This window comes from Protopterus annectens, chromosome 5.part1 (genome assembly GCF_019279795.1).
Source record: "Protopterus annectens isolate FY-2018-M chromosome 5.part1, PAN1.0, whole genome shotgun sequence".
Taxonomy (NCBI): domain Eukaryota; kingdom Metazoa; phylum Chordata; order Ceratodontiformes; family Protopteridae; genus Protopterus; species Protopterus annectens.
In genome coordinates, this window is record NC_056736.1 from 266,845,871 (window position 1) to 266,861,798 (window position 15,928).

The 15,928-nt window shown below is 41.1% G+C and overlaps 1 protein-coding gene across 1 annotated transcript in view; it reads right to left on the reverse strand.

Moving 5' to 3' along the window:
* SLC22A15 (solute carrier family 22 member 15) overlaps positions 1-15,928 on the reverse strand; it is a 1,628,958-nt gene that overhangs the window by 587,958 nt on the left and 1,025,072 nt on the right. The window contains exon 7 of the mRNA XM_044072941.1: positions 9,113-9,253. Within this exon, the coding sequence (XP_043928876.1) occupies positions 9,113-9,253 (141 nt within the window). The remainder of the gene's footprint in view (positions 1-9,112; positions 9,254-15,928) is intronic.

A 15,928-nucleotide genomic window follows, 5' to 3' on the forward strand; every position in this document is an offset into this window, starting at 1 on the left:
TTCAGCGATCTGAGAGTAAAAGCCGCTGAAGGGAAAATATGCTTCCTGTATTCATCCACTGTTCGAGACTCCTTGTTCGGTGGATGGACAGAAATAGAAAACTCCGCTAGTTTCTTCTTAGTGGCCACCGCCACCACCATGGCATCTACAGGCACATCTTTGGTCAGGAATTCTTTCTCTTTAGGGGCCAGGAGAAATTTGTTGGATCTTCTGGGGACTGGTTCCATGACATCAGGAGTTTCCCACACCTTTCAACTAACTAGGTCTAGGAGTTCATCAAAAGGGGGAGACACCCAAGAGGCTGAAGGTTGAGACCCGAAAGTCTTGAGGTAGACTGACTCCTCATCAGAAGGGGTGACAGTGGGCCAGCCACCTCTCTGCTTCAGGATCTCCAAGATATCTACAAAGAAGATATCATCAGAGGACAACTTGGGGACCCTTCTGACTCCTCGAGGTCAGTGTCTGAGGTGATGGACTCATATGGGGAGTCTACATGCTTCCTCTTGCATGTCCTCCGAGGGGGCTCCTCAGAAGGGTATTCTGGGGAGGTCTCAGAACTCTGGGGGCCACCCAATGGGGGCTCCTGAGGCTGCGAGTCTCTGCTGTCGAGAGAGAGAGATGGTGCTGAGACAGAGGTTGGTGCTTGAGGGGGAAGAGTATCGGTACCCTTGGGCAGAGCTGACGACTGAGACAGCATGCTCCTCATCATCTCGAATGCCGATCTCTCCGGCTGCGAGGACAGCCCCGGTTCCAAGGAAATGGAGGTAGCCCTCAGCTCCAAAGTGATCAGCTCCGAGATAGATGTAGGGTCCGAGCTCAACCGAGCCGACGCACCGAGAGGTAGACTTGGCACCAAAGAGGTGCGGGTCCAAGCGTCCCTGGTGGGGCCGAATGATGAGCTTCAGCTCCTAGACACCAAGGATGGCGCTGAAGGTGTCAGAGCAGAACTCTGCTCCGAGACAGCCACAAGGGGAGCTGGAAGAGAGGGTTCCACAACAATCGGCACCAAAATCTTCGGCTCCGAAGGACCAACAAGGCTCGGAGGAGGAACCACAACAGGGAGAATAGTCTTAGATGGCTCCAGGACCGACTAGGTTGGAGCCAGCAACAATTTGGGTAAAGCAGACGGCTTCAAAAGTCTAAGCACTACTCTCTCTATATCCTCTTCCAAAAGGCTCTTGGAGGATCTGGATGACAGGGTAAGTGACCTAGATCTCTGTAAAATGGGAGATAGTAAAGTTGGGGAGACCGGGAATAGCTCTCTAGACAGTCTCCAATGCAATTTTTCAGTAGTCGGCTCCGAAAGACTTGGAGCCGACACTGCAGTGTCAAAATCAATAACCTCAACCGGCTCCAAGGACAGTGGAGCCAAAGAGGTTGAAGGCTTATCCAACTTTAAAGTTTTCTGAGGAGGTTCAGAAAATATAGTCTGAGCAGGAGAATGTCTCTTGGCCGACTTGACCTTCTCTTTCTTTGATGAGTGAAACTTAGAGGATGAAGAAGAGCTGGCTAAGTCCTCCTCGAAGGAAGGCTTAAGGAGACCTTTCAGTATTAATTTGTTCTATCTTTCTTGGAGAACTCTGGAGCTGAAGGAGTGACAGAAAGAACAAATTTCCTGTAGGTGAATGGCTCAGAGGCAGTAAATGCAATTACTGTGCCCATCAGTAATCGGCATTTTTTGGTAGCACTTAAGGCAAAACCCGAAGGTTTATGATCTTTGGATTTCTTCAACATGACTACAAAAAGAAGTTCTATGAAACAGAAGAGAGGACAAGGTCCTCTAACTTAAACGGGCCTCGCCCTTTAAGAAGCTGCACACAAAAACAACCGAGTACTAGGCCCTCTAACTTAAACAGGCCTAGCCCCGCTAAACTAACTCGCACACAGAGGAGAAACAACAGAGAACTAGGTCCTCTAACTTAAACGGACCTAGCTGCGGAAACAGGAAATAAGCTAAGTCAGAAATTACCACAAATAGTAAATCTTAAACAGCAGGCAAAAACTAGTCAATAATAGAAACAACACTGCACACAATATACTGTACTATTAAAAAACTAGAAAAAGGTCCTAACCCAAACACAGACCTACGCTAATAGGAATTATGTAAAAAAAAAAAAAAGGATAACACACAGAGAACAAAACGGGCCTAGAACGGGCAACTACTTCTCAACACTAATAACAAAAATTTAGCAAAACACACTGCTATAAACTACCTATGAAAAACTATTACTAAGACTAAGTAAACTAAGCAATCTTAGCTGAAGAACTATCAATAAAACTACAATAATAATGAAAAATATGCAACTTATCCACGGCCAAGCAAGAAGCACTTCTGAACTCGTAGATGCGGCAAACGAGATCTAGGGATTCTTACTAATGCACTGTGGGATACCTACCTGGCCACAAGCCAACTAGGAGACTTTGAGCTTTGTAATCGGCCAAGGATCGGCTCCGAACCCATATGTAAGAATGAAGGTGAGATAGGACTACAGAACATTGTCTGTTGAGTAGTAGGCGAAGTCAGTGCTGAGCCAGAACCTACAGAGGCTGGCACCAATAAGGGAGTTGACAGCACCGTTGAAGTTGACGGTGCAGGGGATGCACTAGCTTGAAGTTTTGAAACCTTAGCCATCGGTTCAGAAGGGTGCGGAACCGAAGATTTATGTTTAGGAGCCTCTGGAACAGATGGTGAGGCTGGAACTGAAAGGCTTTTCTTTTTTGGTAGGTCTTGCTTCGTGTCTGCCTTGGACAAGGCTTCGCTAAAAGGGGATTTAAGTAAAACTTTAAGTAACAGCTTATTCCTGAGCTCTGCTAAGGTTCTCTGACTGAACCCCTTCCCTTACATAAGTCGCAATCCAAATCCAGATGTGGTATACCTAAGCAGTAGACACACAAAAGATGCCCATCGGAATTGGGCATCTTTCTATCAGTGTCTGGGCAAAATTTAAAACCTGACGTGCTTTTAGACGGTTCATCAATCATGGCCTGTTTATTAGACATGTCAAGGATAGTTAAGGGCAAAAAACAAAGAAACGCCCAATAATTAGACTCGCCAACAATGGTAGATAAGATTACCGGAGGTAAAAGGGGCAAGTACCAATGATTGTACTAAAGGAAAACCCAAAACAGGTTAGAAGAAAAAAGGGTACAGAAGTATACAACTATACAGATATATATAGATCTATGGATAGCGAAAGAAAAGGGGGAGTTAAGTAGAATACATTTTTAAAAATATCTCAATAAAATTAGAAATTAGAAAAACACTTAGCTGAGAGAGGCTGACGCATCTTGCTGACCGAGCGGCAAACAAGATCTAAGGTAACTTACACAGGGGCATTGTGGGTAGAGACCTGGCTTGAGAGTTTTTGGCTGGCGCGAGTTTTATAACGGCCAAGCCGGTTCCGAGGATCGGCACCGAATCCCAGCTGTCAAGAATAAATGAAGATTGATATCATCAGATTAAACAGACTGGAATAATACTTTACTTAGCAACATTAGAAAGAACATTATTTACAGAAACAACAAATGGTGATTGTAAAAACACCTACTACAGAATGAAATACACTGGATATTGTGATTCTAAGGAAATCATTGTTTCATGTCAAGTTTTATTACCAGTGATGTGTAGTGAACCTAGAGTTATAAAGGTTAAATTATTGCTAGATAATTCTGCCAAAATGAAACCTAAACCAATGCATAGAAGATTAATGACAGGCTATAGAAAGTAAAACCATTCCTGAATAAATATATTAATTTGTTATCCAGACTTGGATAGGAGTTTTAAAGAACCACTTGGGTTTGTTTTTCAGAAGGGTTTCAACATTAAAGAATTATCAGAACATAAGAATATTAGGGGTAATAAACCAAGCCAGAAAAGGATGGGCACATACAGATGTGGAACCTGCGCTTAATGTCCCTTTACTGCGAATAGTAGTTCTATTTTTATTAAGATTAGAAATAGGTACACAGAGGCAAAGACACATGTGAATGGTAATAGTGCAGGGGTGTTTTATACTGCTCTATGTAAGAAATGTGATGCCTTCTATGTAGGGAAATACAGTGCAGGTTTAAGAGAAGAATTTATGAACATATGTATGATGTGAAAAATAAGGATGAAAAGCATGCATTATACAAATACATTTTAAGTTGTGAACAAGCTAGCTTTGCTTTTTATGTTAGAAGAAATACCATAAGATCCTAGGGGTGGTGCATGGCAGACCAGGACAGAAAACAAGGAAGCCTTATGGCAGATAATTCTAGAAGTGAACAGACCTCCGGGATTGAATGGTAATTTTTCCTTAGCTCCTATTTTGAAACTTAGAGCAGCTAGGTTATAACTTTATTTCTGGATTCCTTTTGATGTAGGGGGCAGAGACAGTTATTTACTGTTAATAGCAAATGTATTATTAGGTAGATAAAATATTGATTCATATGTGCTTTTATTAATATGGGATATTTATTACACATTTTCCTTTGAATTAATGGCATATTTAGTTTATTAGGGGGGTTAGTTTTAGTAATTTAAATAGGATAGTATTTATTTGTTAAGGAAACTAGATGGTGATGTCTTTATTAATTCATTTAACATATTTATTCAGGAATGTATTTGATTTGTTCTATGTTCAATTTACATTAAAAAGATTTTACCAATATGTTAAGTTCACATTTTACATTGTTTTAAGACATTTTATATTACTACAACATTGGTTTTATTGTATTTCACTTTGAATAATGGAATGTCTTCTATTTCTAACATTTTTGCATGCCCCTTTAGTGGAAAACAATATCAAATAGGGTTAAACAATTTTGGTTAAGTTAGAAAGTTTTAATAGTGAGGAAAGGATTTTATTGACTGATATACAACTGTTTTATATAGTAGTTTATTAGGCTATTGGTCTGTTTATAAGGAAATTGAATAATTAATTGGTGATTAAGAGCACTACTGTATGGTCATCTGATGAAGTCCTTGTACATAAGAAAACACAGTGAGCAAGTTAAAGTGTTTATGAGTAGTTTTATTTTTTTATTATTGTGGCTTAATAAAATCTTTGAAGACTACAAAGGTTGTGTTGCTGGTTCCTCAACAGTGCAATACTAGTAAAACTAACAAGCTAGACAAACAAATTAAACACAGTGTGAGAAATGATCAAGCAAATTTGAAAGGTTATTTTGGATAAATTATTGTAAGAATTGGAAAGTTGGAGTGTGAAACCACATATTGGCATGCATATGTTGTAAACATATCTATAATCACCTGTAACATGATGTTCATTAATACTGTAATACTATAATAACGGCCATAAATGAAAAAGACGTGCTGTGATGTATTTTATAAATATTTAACTTCAGCCTTTGATATGGTCATATACAATACTGATCAACAAATTAGAACAATTAGGCATTGATATTAACCTTGATAAGATGGATAGTTGCATGGTTTACAAATACAACATGGCAAGATCATGCAGCAATTACACAAGAGAAATGCTATGCTCCAGTCAGAATGTCCACATTGCTCTGTCCTAATCCTGTCCTTGTTTAGGTTTAGGCTGTATCCTTCAGATCTTTTTCATCTGGGGCGTTCTACAGTCGGTATGTAGATTAATCGAACATGAGTAAACAGATTACATAATTTACAGATATGGTACACCTGCAAACCAACTTGACTAAAGTGACCATTTGGGCACAAGAGAATAATATGCTAATACATGCATCAAAAACAAAGCATATGAGATTTGGGAGCCATTGGTTGAAAGATGAATATTTAACACAATACACACGGATTGAAACTGTAGATTAATTAAAAAAACATGGGTATATGGGTAGATCCAACTTTGAGTTTTTCTAATTATATCCACTAATTGGTTAAAGACAGTTATAAAACTACAGGCAATATAAAAAGATTTATAAAGTTTATGAAATCAGAAATGATGACATCACTGGACCAGATTCCAAAAGACTTGCTCTCAGTGTGATTTAAGGCCTATCCATGAGTATAAACAGGATTACTAAAGGGGATAGACTCAAAAGACCTGCTCTCAGTGTAAGCAGTCACTTCCTAAATACTTGCTTTCAGTGTAAGTCACATTAGACTTGCAAACTGGAGTATGGAGTAACCATATGGATATCTTATAAGAAAACAGGCATGAGTAAATTGGAAAGAGAAAAGCAGCAATATTTATTTATTTCCATTTGCTTACCAGAAGGTTCAACTGACCAAAGAAACCTGTTTTTAGTGGATGCCCTGGGAGAAAAGCTCCATGAGAAATCATACCAGTAGTACATGTACAACATACAGAATACTCTGCTAACATTTGGAAAAACTGCATTCAGAGTTCCATGAGAACTATTTTGCAGTACTGCTTATAGGATCCTAGGATCATAGGAGGTTACTATGCTAATAGCCCTATGGCCCTTACAAGCTTAGCAAAGTTTTACCCTTATTTCCACGATCAACACCTATTGACACTGTCCAAGAGGGACACAGGTGGAACCCCTGTGTGAATTTATGGGTAACATTCCAATCATCCATACTGTGTCTGAAGAGGGCCAATGAGGTGCTCTGCTTGACATGACGTGGGAGGCTGTTCCAAAGGTGTGGTAACCTCTGAGAGGCAAATCTGTCCCTCCAGCTGGTTCTATCAATGTCACATACCAGGTTAAGGCCTTTAGAGCGAGTAACCTGTGTACCATTTCACTTGCAGATATGCAGCATTTCCAACAAAGCAGGGATAAAGACTGCCTTATATGCAAGGCAGGAATCACCTCTGAGTAGCCTGTATGAAGCAGAATAAAGTGACAGTGATTTCAGATGATCCACATAGGACAGATGCTGAAGACCTTGAATTTTCCTTGTGAGGAACCTCTGTGGTGCCATCATTTGCTGCAGGTGCTTGGAAAGGTACAAACCAAAAGGGACATTTGTACTCAATTATTGGCCTGATGAGAGAAGAGTACAGGGAGGATATAACTTCTGGAGGCAATACCCTTACTTATGAAATGAGCAATATGGAATGCCCTTCTTACCACTGTGGAGACATAGTGATCATAGGTAAGGTTGCTGTCAACCTGTGTGCCCAGGTCTCTCACCACTGACTGCATACTTGGGGTGTTGTTATTGATGTGTTAGTTAAGCAGGAATATCGCTGTTACCAAAAGGGATGATAATACATTTTTTGTATTGAGTTTAAGGCAATGACTTTGGCACCAATCATTTGTTTGTGTAAGACCCTCTTGTAGGATACCGGCATCATTTGAAGATTCTATGACTGCTCCCAGTTTGCAGTCACAGACCTTTAGTTTTAGCTTGTACTTTGATGAACTAGATTCCAAACAGTAGATGTCCCAGGACTGATCCTTGTGGAATACCACTAGTTACAAGTGTGCTGCTGGAGGCGATTCCCCTATTTTGACTATACGGGTTCCATCAGTGAGCCTGTTAGTGAGCCCTCTAACAATACATGGGTTGATACCTAGCTGGGTGAGTTTGTTAGTGATGCCCGAGTGGGGGGTAGTGTCAAACACCTTGGCTAAGTCTGGGTAGGCTATATGCACAGATTTCCCCTCATCCAGGGCCTTGGTGACTGTCTCGAAGAAGTCCACCAGTTTTAACAAGCCTGATCTCCCTTTAACAAATCCAAACTGAGCAGTGTCAAGTGTCTGGAGATTACCTATATCTTTGTTGATAAGGTGCATGATGATTCGCTCCATGGACTTGAAGATAAGGCTAGTCAGGCTAATAGGTATACAGTTCCTAGGATCAGTGGAAGCACCACCTTTGTGCACGGGGATAACAGTGGCCTTTTTCTATTCAGCTGGGATGAAAGTGTACCCAATGGTGCTGTTAATTCTTGCTTGAGCTCGTGCAGGATGCAGCCTGGGATGTTATCAGGTCCCAGGGATGCTGTGTTTTTGACCTTAGAGAGGGTGTTTATGACCTGCTCTTTAGAGATACAAGGTAGAGAACAGATAGTAGGGATGTCATGGGGTACTTGTGGCAGGTACAGGGGACAACGTTTTCACAGAACCTGTCAGCTAACAGGTTAGCTATGTCCACAGGCTCAGTATATGTGCTATCATTAACTACCAGTTCGGCACACATCTGGGCCTTTCCTTTTAGGTTACAATATACAGAATGTTCTGGTAAAATTTCATTACACACAAATTGAGGATGAATAAAGCAAAAAATCATGAAATAAATAAGTATACTTTGCAACAACAAAATATTCTGAGGATACCCACAGGTGTGAAAATTTAGGTTATTGTGAATGATTAGACTATCTGAACCTGTACAGTGTCTCACATATATATTTAAGAAGGGACCTTATTCAGATATAGGACATTTCAAGACAACTACCTCTGCTGGCATTTGGGGTTATCAAAGAGTAGTATAGAATCATCAGATGACCTATGTAGAAGATTATACAGGAGTGAGAGATGTAATAATTGGTTCTCTGAGAGAGTAGCTGATGCATGGAATAGCCTACCAAATTATATTTAAGCAAACACTAGTTTAAATATTTTTAGAAACAAGTTAGGCACTTATGGGAACGACTGCTTTGGTATACTGGCAAACGAGAAGATATTACCTGTGCCTGAAATATTTGTATGTATGAATATGTATCTACATGTACTCCCATAGCACTGCAATATCAGCAGCAAAGGTCTTGACAAACACTGCAGATATACAGCTGCTCAGACTGTAGGTAGTAAATGCAATGTTAGATAATGAAATTTAACTAAAAACAGAACTAAGAAATATTCTTTAAATCAGATATTATACATCGTATAAGATATCTGTAAGTAAAATATAAACAGTTTTCTTAAATCAGTTATGGAACAAGGTACATGTTTATTTATAATGAAAATAGACTCTACATAATCTAGTGCATTATGCATTTCTGGACAAATGAATAAAATCAGATAAAGAAAGCAGGGCAACTCCAAGAAGTTTCTCAGAACACCAAATGAACATTATTTATTTTTTTGTTTGGTTTAGAGCAAAATATAAGCTGTATTTACATAATGCAAAGGTCATTTTTTCTTCTTTCACAAAGCAAACAGAACATTTAACCCACTCCCAAATCACACACACACTTTTTCTTAAACTTACCATTTTTTATTAATAAGATAAATGCATACTGGGTAAGAAGGCACTTCAATCAGTCCAGACAATGCCAAGTTGAAATAAATGTTGCCACCCAAATTTCCAGAATTTAGAGTAAGGCCATAGTACACCAGGCTACAAACAAACCTACACAGGAATGTAAACAAATGAAAAAAAAACTAAGACAGCATACAGCGTATGTACTTATCAAAGTAAAATGTAAGTGCTTTGCAAAGAATACTGCAGCCTGACCAAAAAAATGGCTTTTTAATACACATCTCATTCTGACATGGTCATTTATTTTACCATTTAATGAAAGGTTAACTGACTCTTGTAAACTCCTTTCAGCCATTAAGTGAAAAATGAAGTCAAAAACAAAAGCTGTATGAATGAGTTCATACTAAGGAGCTCGTCTCTGGAAGAAAGGATAACACCATACAAACATGAGTACTCTCCACAAATACTTTAACTGGTCAGGCTCAAACCTCAGTCCCCAGACGCTGTGAGGTAAAAGCGCATATCATTGTGACAACATGCTGCTCATAATCATAGTTACCACATTCCAAGGCTTCAGTCTCTTGGTATTATATCCAGAATATGTAGCATGGTTCCTTAGTGGTTAAGGCCTAGGGTTCAATCCAGAACCTACTGTTCACTCACTGCGTGTTGTTCTGCATGTTTTTTCCCTTGTATGAGTGGGATTTCTCTGAGTACTGTGCCTCAATCTCATCTCCCAAAAATGTGCTGGCTACACTAAATTATCCATATACATGTTATCTCTACACTTGCCCTTGTTACCCAGATCATGGTTGAAGAGAGTTTTGAGATGGTCAAGTTAATTTACCTGGTCAACAAATAAAACAGATTTAAAAAAATATTAAAATTGAATTAAAAAAATGAAAAATGACTAGACTCAAAATACATTTTAGGATAGATTTCACATAACTTTCCATATTTTCAAATTAAGGTTTGCAATTTGTTCTAGTGTATGATGGGAGCTGGTAGACACACTCCAGATCTTGTTCTCATGATTGGAAGCCAGGGATGGTACCTCTTCAAATGACACAGTGGTCAAATCAACAGATGACTGACAAACAGGAGGATAACATTTCCACCAGAGGACTACAAAATCCAAGGTGTAAAATAACAAAGGCCTTCACAAGTGATCAACAGATGACTGAAACATGAGGATGACATTTCCAACAGAGGACTACAAAATCCAAGGTGTAAAATAACAAAGGCCTCCACAAGTGAAGTGAATTAAGAACTGTGAGAAAGACTGGGCACAGACAGGAGTGTTGGGTCCCTCTACCTTCTGCCTTTCAAGATCGTGTCTGGGATCTCAATGAGCACTCAAGATAGTTCTTTTGATACCCCCCCATTACAACTATGTAACTGTGACAAAATGCCCCAAACTCCTCAATGCATCTCAAATGAGTGTGTGATTTAAACACTGGCACAGTAGACTATAAGAGGTGCAAACACATGCATCACCACAGCATAAAGTATCAAGCAAACAATCTTTAACAAACAAAACTCTAGGTACAGAAAAATACTATGTGCTGTAAAAGGGACTGTGCCTCCACCCCCACCCTCAAAACTAAGTATGCTTGCTTGCTTCACAGTTACCAGATTTCCAAGCATGCCATATGTTAATGCTGGGATGTGTCTGGGAATACTGCTCAGTATGGTATACATGGCAGTACAATGCATATCAAGTCTCTCATTTTACCACCTCTCAAAATTTATACCATGAATTGCAATGACAAAACTCCTGTTACACACTTGTTAAGAAATAATTCTCCTAGATAAAGGGAGCAAAAATCCATCCTCCCTGCAATCTTCACGATTTGTGCCACTTATAAAATTTCACAGCACATGTTTTATACAATTATAAACAGAAAATTACACCTCCTTGACTAATAGTTATCTTAGATACAGTAAATATTCTCAGTTTCAAAATACAAATGTAAAAATCATAATACAATCACAGAAACATTTTTTACATCCTAAGCAAACAAAACTAGCAGTGTTTGCTCCCCTCATTTTAATAAATTTCTTCACATTAGTCTTAAATCAAGACGTTGTCCTGTTCGATTCTCAGCTAGAGCGTCTTCTGTGTGGAGACATGCATGAATGGGCGTACCTTCATTGAAGGTTGTGCGTCAGGGCCGGCACCTCGGCACGTAAAAATCTACTGCCAATTATTAGCGGACCGGAGTTCCGCTGTGGCGACCCCTAACTGGGAAAAGCCGAAAGACACAACAAGTGTTAAATCAAGAGCTTCCGTTATATTTTATTTACAAGTATAGTCTTTTTTTTAATTTTCAGACTTGCAGATTTGGCATGTAAAAAAATAAAAGTAAAAAGAAGTAATTTTGCCTTACAGGAAATTCCCATCAATCAGACATTTTTTACTGTTCCAGAAGGGATATGCATGGTCTCTCCAGAGTCCTGACTAACTGCTAGAGCTTTTTTGTGGAAATTCATAACTTCCCCTAAGGTTATGCAACCACAGAGGATGTTACATTAAGAGATGACACCCAAAGCTACTAAATGCAATTAACTGGCTATTTTTGTTTCTAAATTCTTCCTCTGGGCCTCTGGTGGAATATTTTTAACTACACTCAGTCAGACAAACCCAGTAAATAAAAGCAAAACAAAGAAGTAAACTAAAATTCTTAACTGACTGACTCAATAAGCCAAAAAAAAGTCCAATAGTTTCAGTGAATGTAATTGTCAGAGCAGGTCTGTTATCCACATTGTTACCTGTGCACTCTCATTACTTCTTATATTGTAAAACTGGTGAGAGTAATGTACAAATGGATTTAACAGCATCAATATACAATTGCTAAAAAAGATGCCAACAATGCAGTGACCTGTGCTGGTTTTAACAAACTTGTTTTCTTTGCGTTAGATTGCGTCTTAACCAAAGGGTTGTGATTTTGAATCTCTACTAGAAGAAAAAAACAACTTGAAATAAATGTCAGTCGCCACCCTGGGTTGAGTGATCATATCAGTATTAAAAGTGTTTTAAAACTGAGGCAAAAAACTTGATTTTATTTTTGATCTGGGACATAATTTAACTGGGTCATGTGAGACTGTCATGTGACTTTGTATTACTATTTAAGCATATGGCCATATAAAGAAGTTATGTACTTACCATAACGTTCCATGTGAGTTGTTCATCTCGCCTTTATTCTTACACGTGGGTTCGGAGCCGAGACATCGGCTCCAAGTCGGCCGCTTTACTAACTAAAGATCTCAGAATAGCTCGAGGCCAGGCCCCTATCCCATGATGCTCTGAGGCCAGGCCCCTATCCCATGATGCTCTCAGTCCTATCCCAGATCTAGTTTGTTGAACTCAGCAACAATAAAAAATAACTCAGAAGTACTCCAGCCAGAGTAAGAATCCCAGAAAAGACTACCAGACCCAAGTCTACCCGTTCTTCAAGACCCTGGAGGGGGATGGTGGGTGGGAATGTAAGACTAAAGGCGAGGTGAACAACTCACATGGAACGTTATGGTAAGTACATAACTTCTTTATGTGAAGTTGTTCAATCTCGCCGTTTATTCCTACACGTGGGTAGCATCGCAAGCACCCTAAACCTGGGTGGCTCACGGCAGTATATTCCTGAGGACAGTGGAACCAAAGGAAGCCCTGTCCCTGGTGGCCTTGTCCACTTTGTAATGAGTGATAAAGGTATGAAGCTTAGACCAAGTGGCAGCTGCACATATAGTATCCAAAGGTAAATGAGCCGTATAAGCTGAAGACGTGGAGACAGCTCTAGTTGAATGGGCCTTCACACCATGTTCTAATGTTTGGTTGGCTGAGGAGTAGATAAATTTAATGCAGTCAGTTAACCACTTAGAAAAGGTAACTTTAGAAACTGATAATCCTTTCTTGGCGTCAGCGTAAGATACAAAAAGCTGGTCAGATCTTCTACATTCCTTTGTCCTGTCCAAATAGTATCTCAGTTGTCTGTGGACATCAAGTTTATGCAACATGTATTCCAACTGATTAGAATGATTACGAAAAAAGGTTGGAAGTTTGGTTCAGATTGGTCTCAGAGCACACTTTTGGCAAGAATGAAGGATTGGTCCTCAGTGAAACCCTGTCTGGATGAAACACCATATACGGTGGTTTGACAGAAAGGGCATGAAGCTCAGATACCTTGCGTGCTGAGGTAATGGCCACCAAGAAAATAGTCTTCCAGGATAGGAACTTCAATTGACAGGATAATGCAGGTTCAAAGGGAGGAAGAATAATCTGGGACAGTACAAAATTTACATTCCAGGGAGTAAAGGGCTGTCTAACAGGAGGCCTGAGATAAATGGTGCCCTTAAGGAAGGCCCGACATAATCTGTGCGACATTAAGTTAGAACCCTCAGTTCCAAGATGAAAATTTGAGATGGCAGCCAATTGGACTCTGATTGTGGCAGCCGCAGCACCTTCTTGAAAAAGTTCAGAGAGAAATTCCAGAATACTAGCAATAGGTGGCACATAGGGATCAACATTGTTTCGAAAAGCTCAAAGGGCAAAACGCTTCCATTTATTAGCATATAACTTTCTGGTAGAAGCTTTATGGGACGATACAAGAATGTGTTGTACCTCCGAAGAAAAATAATGTGACCTGGCTAGGAAAGGAATTGGAGCAGCCAAGCTGTCAGTCTGAGGGAACGAAGAGAGGGGTGGAGGGTCCCTGATGAATATGTCAGAAGGTCTGGAACTGGGTCCAGAATCCAAGGTTCCTCCAGTTGGTAGAGTCGGAGGAAGGGGAACCAAATCTGACGAGGCTAAAGCGAGGCTATTAAGGTTACCGTCCTGCCGAGGGCTTTGGCTTTCTGTAAGAACTTGGGAATCGGGAATAGGAGGAAAAGCATACAGGAGTCCCGGGGGCCAATCGTGTACGAGCGAGTCCCTTGGGCTGTCCCCCAGTGGGGGATTCAGGACAAAGTAGCTTCTGCATTTGGCATTCATAGGGGATGCAAACAGGTCGCAGCAAGGCTGGCCCCATCTGCGGAAAATCTTCTTCGCAACTTCGTTTTTGAGGGACCACTCGTGAGGTAGCAGAATGGCTCTTCTCAATTTGTTTGCTATTACGCTGGATTTCCCCAGGAAATGCATTGCTATCAGAAAGCACCCTGTGGACACAGCCCACTGCCAAATTCTCAAGGCCTCTCGACACAGGGGGTAAGACCTGGTTCCTCCTTATTTGTTGATGTACCAGACTACCGACATGTTGTCCATCTGTATGGCAATCGTCCCTATAGGCAGAGAGTCATGAAAGTGCTGCAAAGCCAAAAGCACCACTCTCAGCTCCAGAACATTGATGTGCAACTGTGACTCTGTCTCCGACCAGGTGCCTTGGGCAGTACTTCCCTGAAATAGCCCCCCACCCTATCAGAGAAGCGTCCGTGGTCACCGTGGCTGACAGCGGGGGGAGAAAAAATGGACAACCCATCATAAGTTGTTGGCTGGTCAACCACCAGCGAAGATCCTTCTTGCAAGAGTCCATAATCATAATTAAGAATGACATGGGAAGTTGTTAGTATGACCACTGGGTGAATAGTAACCACTGAAGAATCCTCATGTGCATTCGTCCCAGAGGAACTGCTATGAACGTAGCTGCCATGGTGCCTAGGAGTTTCAGTACTTGATGGGCTGGTACCTTTATTCTCTGCAGAATGTCTGAGTCTTGATTCCGTAAAGAGGCTAATCTTGTCCAGGGGTAATCTTATCGCGGCAGTGGAAGTGTCTAGTTCTGCTCCGATAAAGGAGATATGCTGCGATGGCAACAACGCAGATTTTTCGAAATTGATAGTGATGCCTAACTGAGAGCAGAGACTGAGAGTGTGATCCCTGGACAGAATTAGTTGATGCCTGGGGGCGGCGGTAAGGAGCCAGTCATCCAGATATGGAAACACTCAGAATCCTAGATGCCTCAAGTGAGCTGTAACCACTGCCATGCATTTGGTAAACCCTCCGGGGGCTGTTGTGAGTCCAAAGGGCAGTGCTCGGAATTGGTAGTGACTGGTTCCCAGTCAGAAATGCAGATAATCTCTGGATGGCCTGGCCATTTTGATGTGGTAGAACGCATCCTTGAGATCTATGGAGCACATCCAATCGCCCACTCCAAGGAATGGAAGAATAGACTGAAGTGTGACCATTCTGAACTTCTCCTTCTTTACAAATGTGTTGAGTTTGCTGAGATCCAAGATGGGCCTACAGTCCCCCGTCTTCTTTGGAACTAAAAAGAATTTGGAGTAAGTTCCAGATCCTACCTGGTCTGCTGGGACTGGCTGGATGACTATCTTTTCCTGCAGCCTCTGGATTTCTATGGCTGCTTGATCCCTGAGACTGGGTGGAACATCTGGAATTTCTGTGCCGACAGGTGGACTTCGTAGGAATGGAATGATGTATCCTCTGGTAACTATGCTTTGTACCCAAGAATCTGTTTTGTAATTCCTAGCCAGGCATCCGGATACAAAGCCAAGCGACCCCCGACTGCCTCCAGAGCAGGACAGCCGGGCCTCCTCTCAGGAGCGCTAGTAGGGCTTGCCAATGAACTGATCCCTGTCGCCCTGGTTCTGTGGACCCACTCTGCTGCCAGGGTGGTGCCTTCCGTTATTGCCCCCTCCTCTGCCCCTGGAGGGAGGTTCACTATGTGTGTTCTGGAAAGCTCCTTGGGACTTTCGGAACCACATTTTCTCACCTTTCTGCCCTTTGGGGTATGGTCTAGTAGGGGTGGAAAAACAGACTCCTACAGCAGACAGAGCCTTTTGGGCCCAAACAGGGAAGAGCCATCAAATGGGGTGTTG